The sequence below is a fragment of the Cibotium barometz genome, chromosome 37 (assembly GCF_041138505.1).
Source record: "Cibotium barometz isolate CiBa-2024 chromosome 37, ASM4113850v1, whole genome shotgun sequence".
NCBI lineage: Eukaryota > Viridiplantae > Streptophyta > Polypodiopsida > Cyatheales > Cibotiaceae > Cibotium > Cibotium barometz.
The window spans coordinates 37384303-37403107 of record NC_141082.1 but is presented as its reverse complement, the minus strand read 5'-3'; the positions used below and the strand labels follow the sequence as shown (position 1 = coordinate 37403107).

Here is an 18805-nt window from a genome sequence, read left to right as displayed (position 1 = left end):
AAGATGCCTTTTCTTGCTGTCTATGATCCCCCTGTTCTTTCATCTTCACAGGAGCAGGATGAGTCCATCCTGGTGGTCACACAGGAGACTTCTGATTCAGAAGTCAGTGCCCTATCCGCAACAGAGGATTATTTACAGGAGTTTCTGATAGAGACCTTATCCGTTCCTCTAATCCCTTTGGATGAGTATCTCCCTTCCCTTGTGCTGTGTCATGCTGATGCTATTATTGCAGATTTTCTCTCGTCTCTTTCAGAGGAGGATAGTGGTTCTTCTACTAGGCAAGATTTCCCTACTTTGAACCTGGCAACTTCTGCTATCACTGATGATCAGTTTGTTCCAGTGGTTGTTTCATTTCCTTCTTCTTCAGAGGAGGAGTCTACTTCAGTCCCGATACTTGTTGCAGATGCAGAGGAGGTACCATCTATGGTTCCATCTCCTGAGGGCTTCTCTCTTCAAATTGATCCTATTGTTTCGTCTTCGATATCTTCTCGATCTTCTCGTGGCTTCTTCCGAAGACTTTCTCGGTATTCAGATGTACCATATCTTCGCAAGCTTTGTGCCTTTTATGAGGAGGTTGTTCCTTCAGACTCTTTGGAGGCCTTTCTTCAGCATGCTGGCGTTGGTCCGCCCATCTGGCGCTGAGGAGGTGTTGGCATTATCATCTCCAGATTGGGCATATATGTGCATATTTCATGCTGTATCTGGCCAGATTTATGAGGCCATGCATTCATCTTATTTTAGATATTTTTCTGCTATTTTTGACTATTTTTTAGACATTATTTTAGTATTTTTTGCATAGTCGGCCAGCCCACTGTTTGTATACTGGCCGACCAGCTCTTGTCCAACCTATATATAGGTGGATTGGGTTTGCATCATTAGCACTTCATTATTCAGCCATTGCTGTTGGTTGTATGCACCTACGTGCAGCCCTCATGCTCTACTTCAGCAGATAACAAGTTTTCTACTTCAATTCTTTTGCACATGTGCTTCTTTGCAAGATCTATTTGCTGTTTTTCTGTTTTACAACCATTCTTTAGCACTTCATTATTCAGCCATTGCTGTTGGTTGTATGCACCTACGTGCAGCCCTCGTGCTCTACTTCAGCAGATAACAAGTTTTCTACTTCAATTCTTTTGCACATGTGCTTCTTTGCAAGATCTATTTGCTGTTTTTCTGTTTTACAACCATTCTTTCATGAGATTGGTTCCACAAAACCCTTTTTCCTTAATCCACAATTTCATAATGAGAATCCTTGATCTCTCATCAGGGTAATCTACCCATCATTTGACTGACTGTCCAACTAGATTCTTGGTGATTTCGGTCAAGGGAAAACTAGTTAATTCAACGGTAGTCTATTCTTTGTATTAATAACTGGAATCGGTCACGAGGTTTTTGCTTGATTCAGATCGAGAGATGAAAAGCTAAACTCCAATGTGGCCCCTTAGGAGCATTGAAATACTGACTTAAAATGGATGTGCAATAGGAGATATCAGGACGAGAATTTGTGAGCCAGATAAGTTTCCCAACCACTTGGCGGTAGGCTCGCTCTTCATGTGGAGGTGAGTCCACTTCCTTTGATAGTTTGACGGTGGGATCCAATGGAGTAGCCACAGAGATAGCACCATTAGGAAAGTAGGAAGTAATGAGTTGGAGACAATACTTCTCTTGAGACACAAAAATACCATCAGGATGTTGGACCACCTCCATGCCAAGGAAATATGAGAGAAGACCGAGAGCAGTCATCTCAAAAGTTCGTCTGAGCTGTGCCATGATATCAACCATTTTGGCTTGATGTGAACCAGAAATAATGAGGTCATCGACATACAGCACTAGGTAGCAAACCATCCCTTGATCAGTGTGAATATAGATATTGGGGTCATAATGAGATGGTTGAAAACCTTGGCTGCAAAAAAATTCGTCGATGCGATGATACCACACTCAAGGGGCTTGCTTAAGCCCATAAAGTGCTTTATGCAAGTGAAAGACTTTGTCCTCAAACCCGGGGAGCGGGGAGCGGGAAGCCCGGAGGCTGGTCAGTGTAGACCACCTCTTCGAGAATGCCATTTAAAAAGGTACTCTTAACATCCCATCTGATAGATTGGCCATTTGTGGTGAGCAGCCAAATTGAGTAAAAGACGGATTGTCGTCATTCGAGTAGTGGGTGCAAAGGTCTCGTCGAAATCAATGCCTTCTTTCTAGCGAAAGCCTTGCACAACAAGCCGGGCTTTGTATTTGTCCAAGGTACCATCAGCTTTAAAGTTGGTGCGGAATATCCATTTGGTTCCAATGACCTTCTTATGACAAGGGTGATCCACAAGGGACCACGTGCCATTATGATCAATGCTTTCGAGTTCTAGTTCCATAGCCTATTTCTAGGATGGAAGTTTGATAGCATCTTTCCACGATGTTGGCTCATCACGCATGGTTTGTTGATACCAACGAGGTAAAGGGTCCTTGGGTGGCTGTCGGGAGGAGGAAGCCTCCTCAAGAGGTGAAGTTGTAGGTGATTGATGGGGTTCATGTGGCTCAGTTTGAGATTCTTGTTCAGTTGGTATGGGTAGCGGAAGGCGAAGTAAATCTCGCTCAAAAACGTCTCGACGAACGAAAACTTTGTTTGATCTTGGATCAAAAACTTTGTAAGCCTTTGATTCAGAAGAGTGGCCCACAAAAATGAGCAACTCACTCCTTGGCTCAAGCTTGCTCCTTGTGTCATTTAGAGTGTGAGTGTATGCAGGACACCCAAAGACACGGAAATGGAAAAGGGTTGGCTATTCGCCAAAAAATGCCTCAAACGGAGTCCTGTGGGGAACATCGACTGTGGGGCAATAGTTCAGAAGGTACACCGTAGTGTTGACCGATTCTGACCAAAGGCGTTCAGGCAACTCAGCTGCAAAAAGCATGAAGCGTGCCACATCCATCACAGTTCCGTTCTTGCTGAAACCGGCCTTCAGCAACTTGACGGGCGGTAAACACACTTAATCACTTTATGAACTGGAATAATAAATTTGGAAGAAGAAGAAAATAATTAAGTGGAGCTAGAGTGCTCCTACACAAAAGACCAATTGGCCCCAAAGCGCGGCGCCCCCGTAGGTATTTATTTATAATTCAAAGCCTGCGTAGCCCTTGCACGATTCCCGAGAAGATTCCTCCTTGATCCACGGGGAGGAGATCTCCTTCAAGCTTTCACCCAAGGTGTGTTGTGTGATACAAGGGCCTTGGCCTCTATTTATACAAGTTTGGGAGAAAAAGCGATGCTTTTCTCCCTTAGAAAAATCTACTAGAAGAGCTTTTCTCAAAAAGACTATCGAAAAGCTCTTCTCTTCTTTTTTTTTATAAAAATAATAAAGAAAATACATGGCACTTGAGCGTTTTCAAAAAAAAAGAAATCCACGTTGATTTTATTTTATTTTTTTCGCTTCCCGGCGCTTTTCCTCGCGTTTGCTTTCCTTCACGTTTTGCTGCCTTCGCGTTTTTGCCTGGAAGCACCACTATCGAGAATCCACTCCCTAGTATCCGTTGCGGAGAATCCTCCAATCTCCTCCCTGCCTGAAGAAAATGAAACATCGGTGTCCATCACCTCCAGGTGCACAAAAGCCGGAGTCTTCATGATTGCTGCTGAGGAATCTTCACCCTTCTCGGTCTTCCACTTGGGACACTACCTCCAATAGTGGTCTTTCTCGCCACAATCATTACAAGTCCTCTCTACCTTCAATTTCTCGCCGTCAGCGTCGGACTTCTTCTCAGAAGACTTCTCCGATGAAGCCTTCCCTTTGCCCGAGTTACGGCCTTTCGACCGTTGGCCAGTTAAGGCCTCCGAACCTCCACCCTGAGGAGGGTTCGTGAATCGTTCCTCCTGGTCCAGGACCATGGGCACAAGCTTCTCCCACATGATGGTGTTGAGCCTGCCACTGGTAATCAACGACGAGTAGAATGCTGAGTACGAAGAGGGCAAGTGTGACAGCAACGTTATGGCCATGTCCTCTCACGATATCTCCTTCCCAGCCTGAAGAACTTCCTGCTGAAGAGCTTGTAGCTTGTTAATATGCTCCCGCATCGTCGACGACTTTGCACCGTTCATAACCCGCATCTGCACTTCCAAGGAAATCCTCTTCATGGGCGATACCCTGTTGTAAAGAGAAGCCAAATGCTGCCATATACCTCTGGCCAGCGTCATATGCTTTACATGGTTGATTACCTACGGTGTGCAGTTGAGAAAGATGAACGAACGGACCCTGGCGTTGACACGATCCCACATCTGTGTCTGAGCCTCCCGGTCCTTTCGGGTCGACGGTAACTCCCCTTCCTCTACTTCCGGCCGTGGAACCCCAACAACGACGAAATCTGCGAGGTCGTAGGACTCCAAAACAGATTCCATCATAACCTTCCATATGCCGTAGTTGCTCCCGTCCAACTGACGGTCCACCGGGAACGTGGGGAGTGTCGGGATCTTCACATGTCTCTCGGCCATCTCTAACAGATCTGCCGTTGCGGGGATGTACTCTAAAAAGGGTGGGTGGGTGGGAACAAAGAAAAACTAGAACCTGCAAGTGGCTGTCCAACAAATCAGCCCACCTTCCTCTTGCTTCTCCTCTTCCCGAACAGCCCAAAACAGTCCACCAATCAGCCACAAAACAGCCCCCTCTTGCTCACACAAATCCCAAGACCTATCTAGAGCCTAGGGCTCTGATACCATGTCACAATACGCAGCGGAGATGATGACCAGATCTGGGAACACAAGAGCAAAAACGCATGCAGCAAAAAAACAGCACAAGAGAGAGAGAGAAGTAGGCATGTAAGTCGGCCAGCACTGAATGAAGTCCACGACTGTATATGCCCAGTCGGCCAGCAGTACAGAGGTCCACCACTGCTATTGGGCAGTTGGCCAGTCACCTGTCTGCTGCTGATAGGTCAGTCGGCCAGCTACTCAATGCTCCTGCCAACTCAGAACTGCCTCCCAAGCCATAGAAAAAATGAAAAAAATAGGGGAAAAATGCGGAGAGTGGGAAAAAATGATAAAACACCTCATAAGGGCGGGCACACCCACAACAAAGGCCCTGGTGTATAAAACTGGACAGGACATCACTTCTAACACCACTTTGACCTTTTTGTAAGCCTCATCCATATTCTCCACAAAATGATCTGCCTCGAAGATCTTATCTTTTGTATGCAGGATAGGAGGTACTTTCTTCCCGCCTTCCACAATCTCAAAAGGTGCCTTACCTATCGAAGTGTGAATGGTGAATGGTGTTGTTGTAAGCAAACTCCACCAAAGGAAGATACTTTTCCCACTGTTCCTTATGATCCGAAACATAACATTTTAGAAGATCCAATACAACTGAGTTGGCAATTTCTGATTGCCCATCTGTTTGTGGATGAAAAGACGATGAGAACTTCAACGAAATCTTCATGTTCTCGAACAATGCTCTCCAAAATAAACTCGTCATTCAAGGATCTCGGTCACTGACAATAGATGTGGGCATCCCAATGGTACTTGAAGATATTCGTCAAAAATATCCTCACCATTTGCTCTGCATTAATCTTCTTCCTGACTGGAATGAAATGAGCCTGCTTGCTGAAACGATCTAAATTAATTATGATTAATAGTTAATAAAAATGTGCCTATTAAGAGGCATTCACACGGGCGAGAGAAGAAATAGAAGAAAAATTCAGAATTGAGAGATGAAGAGAGTCCCACGCACACCATCAACATGTTGCCCCTACCGCATTTCACCAGAAAATGGATAGAATATCCACGGAAAACTTGGAAAAATGCATTAAAAAATATTTTTTACCATAAAAATGCTCTAAAATTTTCTTTAGAATTAGGAAAAAATTAAGGTTGAAGTAACCCAGGTGTCTTTTGACGGTCATACTTCACCTTCTGACAAATGATACAATCACGAACAAAAGCATCAGCATCCCTGCGCATAGTAGGCCAATAAAAGAATGCCTCCAAAGCCTTCACTGTAGCCTCAATACCACGATGGCCTGCATAAGGCAGAGCACGGCATTCTGTCAAAACCTTCTGCCTCAATTAAGATGTGACACACAATTTGTCATGCATCATAAAAAATCCTTCCTTGAGAGAATAATGATCAACTCGCTCTCCTTCGGTCAAACGATCAAAAATACGCTCAAAATCTGAGTCATGAACATACTGTTCTCGCATATCATCAAGTTCATGATGAAAGATAATGGAGACGGCGGCCACATGTGGTTTCCTAGACAAGCTACCACATTCGTTTTGCCATCTACATGAACAATCTGAAAGTGAAACATGGACAAAAAGTTTGCCCATCTCATATACTTCTCGGAAAGCTTCGTTTGACTCTGATGATCACTCGGAACAATGAAATCAGCCCCAAGAAGGTAATGCTTCCAAGTAGAAAGAGCATGAATAATCGCAAGAAGCTCCTTCTCATATACTTGTAGATTCCTTTCTACTGGTGTGACAGAGTTCTACTCTCATAAGCAATAACATGTCCTTCCTGCATAAGAACAGCTCCAATGCTATTCCCGCATGCATCACACTGTACCACAAAATGTTTATGAAGATCCGGTAAAACCAAAACTGGACGAGTGGTTAGCTTTTCCTTAAGCTTGTTGAAGACTTCCACTTCCTTTACTGTCCATCGGAATTTTACATCCTTCTTGGTCAGATGATGTAAAGGCGAAGCAATTTCCGCAAAGAATCGGATAAACCTCCTATAATATGAACAAAGTCCTAAGAAACTTCTCACATCATGTATGGTCTGCAAATCCGGCCAATTCTTTATCGCTTCGACTTTTGTTGGATCCGTCCTGACACCATCCTTAGACACTATGTGCCCCAAGAAAGTGAATCTCCTGCATGAAGAATTCACTCTTCTTTCCATCGACAACCAACCTATGCTTTTTGAGTTCCTCAAAGACTTTGGTCAAATGCTCCCGATGCTCCTTCTCTGAGTGAGAAAACACAATCATATCATCAAAGAAAGTGCCCACAAAAGCACGATGGGGTCGAAAAATCCGATCCATCATCCTGTTAAAAGTTGCTGGAGCATTCGTAAGACCAAAAGGCATGACCAGAAACTCAGAGTCCAAATGTTGTCCTTAAAGCTATCTTGTGCACATCTTCTCACCTGATGTGAATTTGATGATATCCACTCGTCAGATCAATGCGACTGAAGTAAGCTGCTCCCTGTAATCGATCCAAAATATCATCGATTCGAGGTATAGGGAATCTGTTCTTGATGGTAATCTTGTTCAGTGCCCTCCTGTAATCAATGCACATCCGCCAAGAACCATCTTTCTTTTGTACCAAAAGCACTGGTGAACAATAGGGCGAAGAACTCAACTGAATCAACTCTTTGTCCAACAGATCACGCACTTGGCTCATAATCTCTTCTTGTTGGGCTGCACTCACCCTATAGGGTGGCTTATTCGGTGGTGAACTTCCAGGAATCAAATCAATCCCATGATCCTCAGGCCTAGCAGGCAGCAATTCCCCTGGCAAAGCCTCTAAAAAATAATCTTGAAAACTTTTGAGAAAATCCAATCTTTCCTTATCCAACTCTGATAGGTTAGAATCTGTGGTATCTTGATTCTCTTTGACAAACAGTAAGTAAACAGAAAGATGTTTCTTTATTAGACGAGAAATGGTCAAGGCCGATACAACAGGAATAGATTCCCCTTTAAGCTTTACATCAAGAGTGTGTTCCTTATTCTTATTAGTGAGAGATTTTCCTATTGAAAGTATCTACTACCACTTTAACCTTATGGCACCAAGGCATGCCCAACAAAACATCACAACCCTCCAAAGGCATAATGAAGAAATTATCCTCTCTGTCTGTGTAAGTCTGCACACTGAGATGCATATTGAAAGTATCTACTACCGCTTTAACCTTATGGCACCAAGGCATACCCAACAAAACATCACAACCCTCCAAAGGCATAATGAAGAAATTATCCTCTCTGTCTGTGTCAGTCTGCACACGGAGACGCAGTTTCCCAATGATCGGTGTAACCTCAACCGAATGTCCAAGACAAGCCAAAGTAGCCTCATGTAACACACCCATCTCCTCTGGTTTGATACCCAACTTTGCTACAAGCTTGGGGGTGATGAAGTTTGCACGAGCCCCAGGATCAAAAAAGATCAAAACCTCCTGATCTCGAAGTCTTCCCCATGCTCTACATAACTCTGAAGATGCATCCCCTTGCTTCATCCCTATCAAGCCGGTACTAGTCCAGCAGACGGTTTCTATTTCTTTGTTTTAGGCTCTTCCTGTGAATCATCTGCGTTTTTAGGTGATCTCTTCGGACACCTATAGTACCGATGCCCTGCTTCTCCACAAGAGAAACATTTGTTGCCAGCTATAAGCTCTTTCCTTTCTTCATCTGTCCTTTGAGGTAAGGGTTGAAATTTACTCTTCTTGGATTGCCTCCTCTCTCGTGGTTCAGTGTTTTTGGTCTCTTTCGACTCCTTTGATGCTTTCTTGGAGAAGAGTCATTGATCCTTGAATCCTGACATCTGACCAATAAGCATGGCATATCCAATCTAAGCATTTTCTATCATCTGAGTCATATTAATGACCTTTGTTTTGATGCAATAATCTCGAAGCTCCTTGGGTAAGCCACAGCAATAAGTCTCTATCTGCCCAACTAGTGACACGGGCCTAAAGAATGTGACCGGTAGCAGAGCATCCCAAAACAGCATGTAGTAGAGAGATCCATTCAAGGAAGGGGTTGGGGATTGGCCACTCAAGTCGAAATGAATCAACTTGAGGATTTCCGAAGCACGATGAGTAGCATGTTGTGGGAATGGGGAGCGATGCTACTTACCCATTTGACACGGCTGACAGACATCCTTTGTCAGTTTGAGGCTGGGTATGCCTTCAACTAACTGGTCTCGAGATAGCTCGTAGAGTGTAGCATAGGGTAGATGACCATAGCGATAGTGCCATAGTCGTTCAATGTCAGATGGAGCTTGGGTCACATAGGCACGAACCCGATGAAACTCTCAACCAGTAGAAGATGGCTGAGTTAAAAAAGTAGACATCCGGTACAAACCATCCTTCTGAGCTTGACCTCTGGCAACAACAAGATCGGTAGTCTCATCAATTACCTCACCAACTCGTTTGTTGAAGTAAGCTCCATGATCGAGTTGGGTCAGTTGGGATATAGAAAGTAAGTTGAGACCTAAATGAGGGACAAGATAGACATTGTCCAAGGTAGCCTGGTTGGGGCCAGTGTTGGTGTCAAATAAGATGGTGCCAATGGATTTGATGGGCATCATTGTGTTGTTGCCACATCGAACTTCTCCCTTGGCGCGACACTGAGAGATGAAAATGTCAGCATTGCATGCCATATGGTGAGTGGCTCCACTGTCAACTACCCAAGTGACTGGATGACCAGAGGGAAGAGTTGGATGGTTCTCAATGATGGGCACAGAAGGATTGTCAGGTAACTGACAGATCTGAATGAAGGCAAAGGCTTTCCCCCGCGGATAGCCTCATGTGGGCCTTTGTTTCTTCTTCTTTCTGGAGGAGTGGCCAGAGTGAACCTTAAATGTGACCTCAGCGATATTGGCCGAGGGGCCGGGATGAGGTGTAAGGGAAGACCAGTGAGACATCTCTTCAAGGGTGGTGAAAGAAACTGACTAGGAGGGTGGGGCTTGAGCAACCTGACCAATGGATCGCCACTGAGAGGAACATGACCAAGTCGAACCATTGCCTTGTTGCTATTTCCTTGGCGGGGAGCCCGACAGAGTGCTGGATTACTACCCCCTCTTGATCTCCAATTTGGGGCATTGCTACCACCTTGGTTGTTTTGGCAGGTGGAGGTAGAGGGGTAACTGGGGTTGCCTTTATTTTCCTTGGCGGGGAGCCCGACAGAGTAGGTGCTAGATTACTACCCCCTCTTGATCTCCAATTTGGGGCATTGCTACCACCTTGGTTGTTTTGGCGGGTGGAGGTAGTGGGGTAATTGGGGTTGCTTTTATTTTCCTTAGCTTTAAAAACACACTCATCATCAAAATGTCCAGGCATTTGGCAATAAGTGCAAAATCTATTCTTTTTGGGAATATTTTGCCAGTGGGGAATGGGTGTTGAGGTAGGGTTTTTGGAATCAATATTGTTGCCGGGAGGTTTGCCTTGATTTCTTGAGTTGCTGTTCCCCTTCCCTTGTCCTCCTTTTTGAGTAGAGGTGGTATTGGACACAAGGGTCCCCTCTTGAGGGGAGGAGAAAGAGGATGACTTCTTGGGATGAAATTAGTCATTCAACTGAGCGAAGCACAAGAGTTGGCACTCACACTCATATAGGTTAGGCATAGGTTCTAAACTAATGGTCTGTGTGACAAAAGTAAAGAAACTAGGTGGCAACTTGTTTAGTGAAGTGATAACCTCGTCTTCCTCTGACTTGGTAGAACCAATGGTGGCATAGTACATACTCGTCGGTGTTAAGGCGCCGATATTCAGCAACTTTGACGGTCAGGTCATCCCCTTCTTTGATAGAGAAAATTTGAATTTGATGCTCAAGATCAATGCGATGTGTGCGATCACGTGCAGCATCTCTCTCTGCAAGGTGTGCCCATCTGTCAGAGACATAGGGAAACTGCTGGAGTTGAGAATGAAACTCCGGCAGAAGGCCTTGCATGAGCTCCACTATAGCAGTGGCATTCCTAGCTTCCCAATGGCTGATGACTTCACGAGGTGCTAGGGAAGGATGGGGTTTGGTTCAAATCCCTTTACTAGGTTCCAGGAACCTTGGGAAGTAAAAACTTGTTTCATAAGATTAGCCCAGGTGGTATAATTAGACCGGTTAAAACGAGTCTTTTCTGTGAAAGCATTTCTGGACATAGAAACATGAAAGGAAGATGGTGGGGGAGTCCAGGATGGCTGGTGCCCATATCCAGAGTGTAAGGTTTGAGGAGGAAAACCAGAAAATCCACCAGGACCAAGCATAGGTGTGGGACCTGTCAAGGGTGCTCCATAAGATGGAATATAGGTTTGGGCACTCAACATAGGTGGAATACCTGGTTGAGGCACAAATCCTTGAGAGGGCACATAATTAGGAAAAACACCAATGGCAGAGATGGGTTGGTAAACCACCTGGTACCTCGGAATTCTGGGTGGCACCGCAGTGCAAGAGGGCATGGTGCTGAAGGATACCTAGGATGGGTAGAACCCATATGCAAGACCCAAAGGAGGTGCATGCGGTGATGACTGCACGCCAACTAGGAAAGGATATGGGTTGGGTGGGAGGGTTTTGTGCTTGAAGTTGAGCAGTATTTCATAACACATTAGGAGAAGGAACAAAAAGTGAACCAAAGGAGAAAACAATGTTACCTCCTTGAACACCAGAAGTCTGAGAGTGAATTGTACTCCTAGACCCTCCTCTATTTGGCTTCACAAAATGCCAGGGATTGAGGAAGCTCTGGGAGTCTTCTTTCAGCCCTAAACACTCTTGGAAACCTTCGGATGCAAAACGCAGATATAGAGAGAGAGTAGAGAGTAGAGGGCCTTTTTATATGGGTCTTGGACCCCCTTTATGCTGGCCGACTGCTGGTCGGCCAGTCATAATTTCATTAAAGTTTATTTAACTCAGCCGACTGGTCATTAATGCTTGTTTCGATGATGCGCCTGCAGCCCCCTTCAACTTGGTTCAGCCGCCTCCACCTCTGGTACAGCCGACTCCCTTTTGGTACAGCCGACAGGCTTTTCCTCTTGCTCTCCAAGCCCTGCTCCAATCTACACTGCCAACAACTCTCTGTGCTCCATTTTTTGGTTCTAATGGTCCTTTTTCTGGCTGCCTTTTCTGGACTAGCTGAGGAACTTGTCCATGGGCATCTGTGCACATGACATGAACCAGAGGAGAAAACAGTGTTACCTCCTTGAACACCACAAGTCTGAGAGTGAATTGTACTCCTAGACCCTCCTCTGTTTGGGTTCACAAAATGCCAGGGATCGAGGGTAGTTACTGGTACCGTTTGTTGAACCTGTGCTACAGAAGAAGATACCCAGGTAGAGTTAGGAACATACGTACTAAAAGGCACATACGAACTTGTCGCGGTCACCGACAAGGTTGATGATGATGGATCTCCGAACGACCGAGGTGGTACGTGTCCTCCTTGAGAAAAAGTCCCATACCGAAGTCCAGTTTGTCAGCTAGAATGAGAAGCAGGGCTCTCCAAATGAGGCTGAATACCTGGGTCTAATACTGGCACACTGGCTGTGCGCATGTATTCTCCTCTAGAAGTAATGGTTGATGAGCTCAGAGAAGAAAAACCATATGCCAAGGGTGTAGAGGGTGAGTAGGTAAAAATAGGTTAGTCGTCTCCCAATGAAAGACCTCGAACAGGGCTCTCCAGTGAAAGAGGAGTCCCATCCTCCGTGTGATCTATATCTGAATAAGGAGAATCAATATCTAGTATGAAAGGCTGATCCTCCGGAATCGTGGGTAGACGATCCATGCTGTGTGCTCTCAAGGTCTTCAATCCTTTTGCTCACGATAGCTTTGATACCATGTGAGGGCAAAGAGACCAAAGGACCAAATATATGAGAGATCAGAGCAAATCACACAGCATGCAATGGGGATGTGTATATAAATGATGAAATCCAATACAGGAGCTCTATATGAGACTCCGAAGGAGCAGAGAGGGCTGCTGTCCCAAAAACGCAAATAACAGTTCCGAGTGGAAACCCAATCCTGCCAAGTAACCTCTGCAACCTTACCACCTCGCAAGCAGCACCACAAACAGCCCGGTACTCTGCCTCTGTAGACGACAAGGCAATAGTTGGCTGCCTCTTGCTGCTCCATGAAACAGCTCCTGAGCCGAGCGTAAAACCATAGCTAGATGTAAATCTCATGTCTGGATCTCCTCCCCAATCTGAGTCACTCCAACCGTGGAGACTGACTCCATCCGTCGTCCCCCTCTAGTATCATAGAAGAGTCCAGGATCCTTCGTACACTGCAGAAACCACAAGATCCGCAATCCTGCATCCCAATGAGTCTTCAAAGGCATCTGCATGAATGAGCTTAACAGCCCCACCGGGAAGCTCAAGTCCAATCTGGTGTTCAGCAACCAAATCAATGAACCAAACCGCTTCCAAAAAGAGGCATCAACCTGCTTACAAGGATCATCAACTGTAACTTTGGTATGCCAAGTCCTGGAACCTGTTGAAGACCATACAAGGCCTTCCAGAACCTGTAAACAATCCCCTCTGAACCCGGAACCTCAAAGCCTAGAGGCTACTCAATATCCACCTCCTCCTGCAAGTCACCATATGCCACTTGCATGGCTTTCCTACCAGTCCACTAGGAAAGAGCTTCCTCAACTACAAGAGACTCTTCGTCTTGAATGAAACAAGACATCAAAGCATAGTTTACCTGTAAAGGCTCCTCTGACTAATGAATGCAAGAACTGGAGTGTTCCTGCCTACTGCTACCAACATCTAGCAAGCCATCCACCATCTAGTCTCGGAAAGCCTGTGCAACGTATCCACATTCAAGTATTCATGACAAAACTGCCACACGTCACCTAACTGAGAACCTGTAAGAGAGTGTTTTATAAATCCCATTCTCCACTCCGCCTTTCCATACAACCTCAGCTGTCGCTTTGTCCCAGAGAGTAACAAAATGCTCCTCAAACTCCACCCGTACACCAATCTTGCAAACCTCATGCACTGACAACAAATGAAAACCAAGAGATGGGACAAAAAGAACCTTGGAGGAATGCTTCCCCCCTCTGCCATCGAGAACAATCTCTAACCTGCCCTCGCTGTGAATAGGGATAGTTGACTCGTCACCAATCAAGATGTGACTTGCGTGCCTCTGAAGATCCTGCAATAACTCTCAGGAAGGAGTCATGTACCTGGAAGCACCACTGTCTAGAATCCAATCCCGAGTGAGTCCAACCGCCTCCTTGCTCAAAGAAGATGAAACGCCGGTGTTCATAATCACCAAGTGCACAAAAGTCGGAGTCTTCACGATTATTGCTGTGAGAAATCTACACCATGCTCGCTGCTCTGCTTAGGACATTTTCTCCAATAATGGCCTTTCTCACTACAATTGTTATAGGTCCTCTTTGCCTTCAGGGCATCACGATCCAAGTCGAGCTCCTGCTCGAAAAACTTCTCCTGTGAAGACTTTCCATTGCCCTTACTGCAAACTTGCAACCGCTGGCCAGTCAAGGCCTCGGAACCTCCACCCTGTGGAGGGTTTGTAAAACACTCTTCCTGGTCCAAGACCATAGGCACAAGTTCCTCCTATGTGATGGTGCTTAGCCTACCACTAGTGATCAAGGAGGAGTAGAAAGCTGACAGATGAGACAGCAAAGTAATGGCCATGTCCTCTAAAGATATTTCCTTCCCAGCCTGAAGAACCTCTTGCTGAAGAGCCTGCAACTTGCAACTTGTTGATGTGCTCCCGCATCATCGAAGACTTTCCAGGATCCATCACCCGCATCCGCACTTCCAAGGAAATCCGCTTCATGGGTGATACCCTGTTATACAGAGAAGCCAAATGCTACCAAATCCCTATGGCTAGCGTCATATGTTTGATATGATTAATCACCTGTGGTGTGCAATTAAGGAAGATGAAAGAACGCACACAAGCATTGATACGATCCCACAACTGTGCCTAAGTCTCCCGTTCTTTCCGAGTAGTAACAACTCCCCATCCTCCAACTCTGGCCGTGAAACACCAAAAATAATGAAATCAGCCAAGTCATAAGACTCCAATACAGACTCCATCATAACCACCAAGAACGTGGGAAGAGTAGGGATCTTCGCGTGCTTCTTAGCCATCTCAAGCAAGTCTGCCATCTCAGGGGGGTTACTTCGGTTTTGTGAAGGGAGGGTGGGTGGGAAAAAAAATGAAGAAGAGGCTGCAACTATGCAAGGTGGTTGTCCAACGGTGATGGCCTCCTTCTACCCAATCTCCAAGTCCCGAACAACCCAAGAGATCTCCAATCAACACCAAAAAACCAACAATCCCGCAAGCTCTTCAAATCTCCCACAAGCTCCAAGATCTTCAAGAAACAGTCCCGCAAGCTCTCCAAAGTCTCCAACCTTTAAGCCACCTGGGGCTCTGATACCATGTCAAAATGCACAACGGAAATGAAGACAACTCCTATAGAGAGCAAAACGCAGATAAGAGAGGGAGAGAGAAGCTGTGTAACTCTGCTCTATATAACAAGAAAATCCCGAATATGATACCCAATACATGAGGTGTGGGGGGCAACCCCTCAATATATATGGTTCAGGGCTGCTGGTCGGCCAGCCCAAAACAGGCCAACAGCAGTCCTAACTGCTCACGATCAGAAAACAGGAGTCGGCCAAAGAAAATTCAAGTCGGCCAGGTCATCAAAGTCGGCCAGACCAGAAAATAGGTGGCAACATACTCCTGCCCCACGACCGCAGAAAACAGGGGAAAAATACATGGAAGAAACAGGGGGAAAATGGAGAAACACCTAATGGGCGAGCACACCCACAACAGAGGCCCTAGTGTGTATTGTACAGACAGGAGATGACTACTAACACATGTATCCAAGGAAACTCCTGCAGCTCCACCAAAAATGCCCGAGGTTAAGCCTTGCCAAATATTCAGAGAAATGAGAAAGCCTACTCACCTCTCCTGTTCCAACTAGCAATGGCTGGCTAGGGCCCGTTCCCCACTCCTTTCGACTTCATCAAGATCTCATCAGCAAGACAAACCATCTAGTTGACTCCCTAATGCTTATAGGAGGTCTCTCTCTCTCTCGTCATGTTGGTGATCCTATTGCCTGCTTTGCATTCTGGTCATGTTGCTGATCATCAGCTGCTGAGTCTACTAAGCCTTTGCGTCTGACTGGCTGTAGCTCCTGAAACCACGAATGAATTGTGGATCCTGTTGTAAGTGCTTCTTGGGGCTTTCATGTTGCTGTGCAAACAAGGTTTCCCTCTAAGCATGATCTGTGCTGGCCAACTGGCAAGTGTAGAGTGCCATCTGCCCTTTGTATAAAGCATCTAGTTTACCCCGAATGCTTGTAGGAGGTCTCTAGCTCGCTCATCATGTAGGTGGCCCTATTGCCTACTTTGCATTCTGGTACTCCTGAAACCACGAATGGTTTATGCATCCTGTTTTGAGTGCTGTGCAAACAAGGTTTCCCTCTAGTCTTTAGGAAGTCAAACCATGACAGAGCACCCTTTGCATACTTCAAGAGTATATATTTTTCGCCCAAACTGTAGAACAAAAGACATAAAAGCACACGCATACATCCCTATTTAAACAGCCCACCATGTCTATATAGTGTTAGCGTATCATGCATTGCCCTTTAGTTTATCTGGCATAAAACGAAAAGTGTGTGTGTCTGCACCTGCAAAGCTCCTGCCATATATAAAACCCTAATGTCTACCTAGGTTAGCATTGATTCGATTTCTACGTGTTAGAAGATCAATACTAGCCCCCACGATTGCAAAAGTGATGGCTTACAGTCTCCGATCTCTTAAGAAGAGAGCCTTGCAGCAGAAACCGCCCAGAAGCGGTCAACTGCTTCTTGATTCTTTCCAGGTTTGCTTTGGTGCTATCCGAGGGATCCTGCACAAGACAATCTTTGAGAGGAAAGAAATGTGCAATTCGGATGTCTGGAGTGCACACAAGGGATTGAATAATTACCGCTTGAAGCAACGAATCGTTCGTGTTCTCAGCCATCAGAGCACTGAGTTCAACTCTTCAGAGTCACGGGTAAGAGTCACTGGCACAATTCACACCAGGTGGGTTCATACGTGAGGGTGGGTGAGTTCAGACGAGCATCGCAAGCCTACTCCTTTGTAAAATTAAAACTGCAGGCTAGCTGCATGATATGGCCATTTATAATGGCATGTCTCGGTGGCTGGCCTCACATGTTTCCTATGGAGGAGCATACTGCTTTTTGACATACGTCACATCACGCCTGTCAAAACGGGCGACACCCGTTTTTGAGGATTTTGGTCGTAACATACTTGCAAAATTTTAAAATGACCGTCAAAAAAATCACTCAAATACAAGAAAATCTTGCTATATATCACCAAACCTGTCAATTTCGGAGGGCAAGGATGCCCGTCAAAATCTAGCCTGTGGAGAAGGATCAAGCATAATGGACTATCTGATGGGGTGTGCTAAATAGGACTTCACAACCCCACCACCAAATAGTGGGGTTGGTTCTTTCTCGCTACCACCCCTTGTTGAAAATAGGTGACGTTGGATGAAGGTGAGGAGAAAGGAGGAGTGCTAGTAGGTGACCCTCAAATGAAGAAGCAATCGTACTAGTCATAGGACTAAGGTTCAAAAGGTCCAAAAGAGATGTAAAAGTGAAGGAGAATAAGGAACATCCAGCCCAAAGGGTACCCAAAACAAGGTGCCTAGAATTAAGTGAGAAGAGGCCTCGAGTGGTAGCTCTCACTTCAAGGGCGATGGTCCTCAAATCTATGCAAGATTAGGGGATAGCTTGATTGTTAGCACAAAAAGAAGACTCAAGCAAAGAAATAGTAGAACCAATGGAAGGGGCTTCCCAAGGTAGAGGCCAATCATCACAATATCTCTTGTAAACGATGGAAGAGGGCACCTCTCCCACCTTGTGTTTAAACCCACTACCTACCCTTGGGTAAAACTTCAAGCCCTAAGCTAACATTATAGCCAAAGAGGCACTTGTGATAGTCCACTCTAGCAAATGACTAAGAGGGTAGATCCCCAATGTACATATGGTGGTAGGAGTTCATCACTTAAGGGGGAGTGTTAGAAATAGCAAGTGATGTTGGGAATGTTAGGAGTAGTTGGAACTATTATAAGGCCCTTAAATAAAGTAGTAATTGTACTTATCATAGGACTAAGGTTCAAAGTTATAAAAGAGATGTAAAAGTGAAAGAGAATGTGGAATGTCCAGCCCAAAGGGTGCCCCAAGAACTAAGGTTCAAAGGTCTAAAAGAGAATGTAAAAATGAAAGAGAATGTGGAATGTCCAGCCTAAAGGGTGCCCAAAAGAAGGCACCTAGAATAAGGTGAGAAGAGGTCCCAAGTGGGTGATTCAAGGGAGATGGTCCTCAAATCTAAGCAGGATTAGGGGATGGCTTGATCAAGTTTATGAGTCACAATTAGTGGCTAATTGAGATGTACTCAAGCCTATATAAATGTATCTATCTAATGGAATCATAAATGGGTTTTTGTAGTCTCTTATCTTGTCATTATGGCATAGTTTTGTCGTTTACCTCAATCACATTCTTGCATTTCTTGTTATGTCAAAATGTTTATTCTAACCCACTTCTACACACCCTAACCCTCTCTTGGCATAAATTCAAGTTCGTATCAAAGCCAATCATCATCCCTTGATCATCTATGCATCCTAGGATAACTCTAGCTAGGTAAATCATTAGGACAACTCTAGTTATGTAAATCATTAGTATCCTATATTGCCATTACTATGTTTTTTCCCTATTTTCCAAGCTCTCGTGTCATTAAAATTCAAGGTGCTTAGGCACATTGGTGGTGGCTAGCTTGAAAAATCTACATGACCCTACCGTCATTGGCATTGAAGCAGCCTTGATTGAAAAGGAGAAAAGATTCAAATCAAAGAGGGTGGACCTTCATCACATGAGGAGAAAGCATTCATCACTAAAGGACCAAGAGCCAAAGTAAAGTGCAACTTTTGTGGAAAACTAGGTCACATGGAGAAAGATTGTTGGCACAAAAAGAAGACTTAAGCCAATAGTCAAGAAAACATAATGATCAAAGAAAGAGAAGAAGTAATGGATGGGGATTCCCAAGATAGAAGCTAATCATTAAAATATCTCTTTTAGATGATGGAAGAGGGCACC

At 45.1% G+C, this 18805-nt stretch overlaps 1 protein-coding gene across 2 annotated transcripts in view; it reads right to left on the bottom strand.

Moving 5' to 3' along the window:
- The window catches only part of LOC147617246 (uncharacterized), a 33177-nt gene extending 16330 nt beyond the window's left edge, over positions 1 to 16847 (bottom strand). For both annotated transcript variants that reach the window (XM_086776866.1, XM_086776867.1), the window contains exons 1-2: positions 16633 to 16847; positions 16450 to 16554 (exon numbers count right to left, since the gene is read on the bottom strand). In XM_086776866.1, coding sequence (XP_086632992.1) covers positions 16450 to 16554; positions 16633 to 16668 — 141 coding nt within the window. In that variant the 5' untranslated portion in view covers positions 16669 to 16847. The remainder of the gene's footprint in view (positions 1 to 16449; positions 16555 to 16632) is intronic.
- Between the last annotated feature and the right edge of the window lie 1958 nt (positions 16848 to 18805).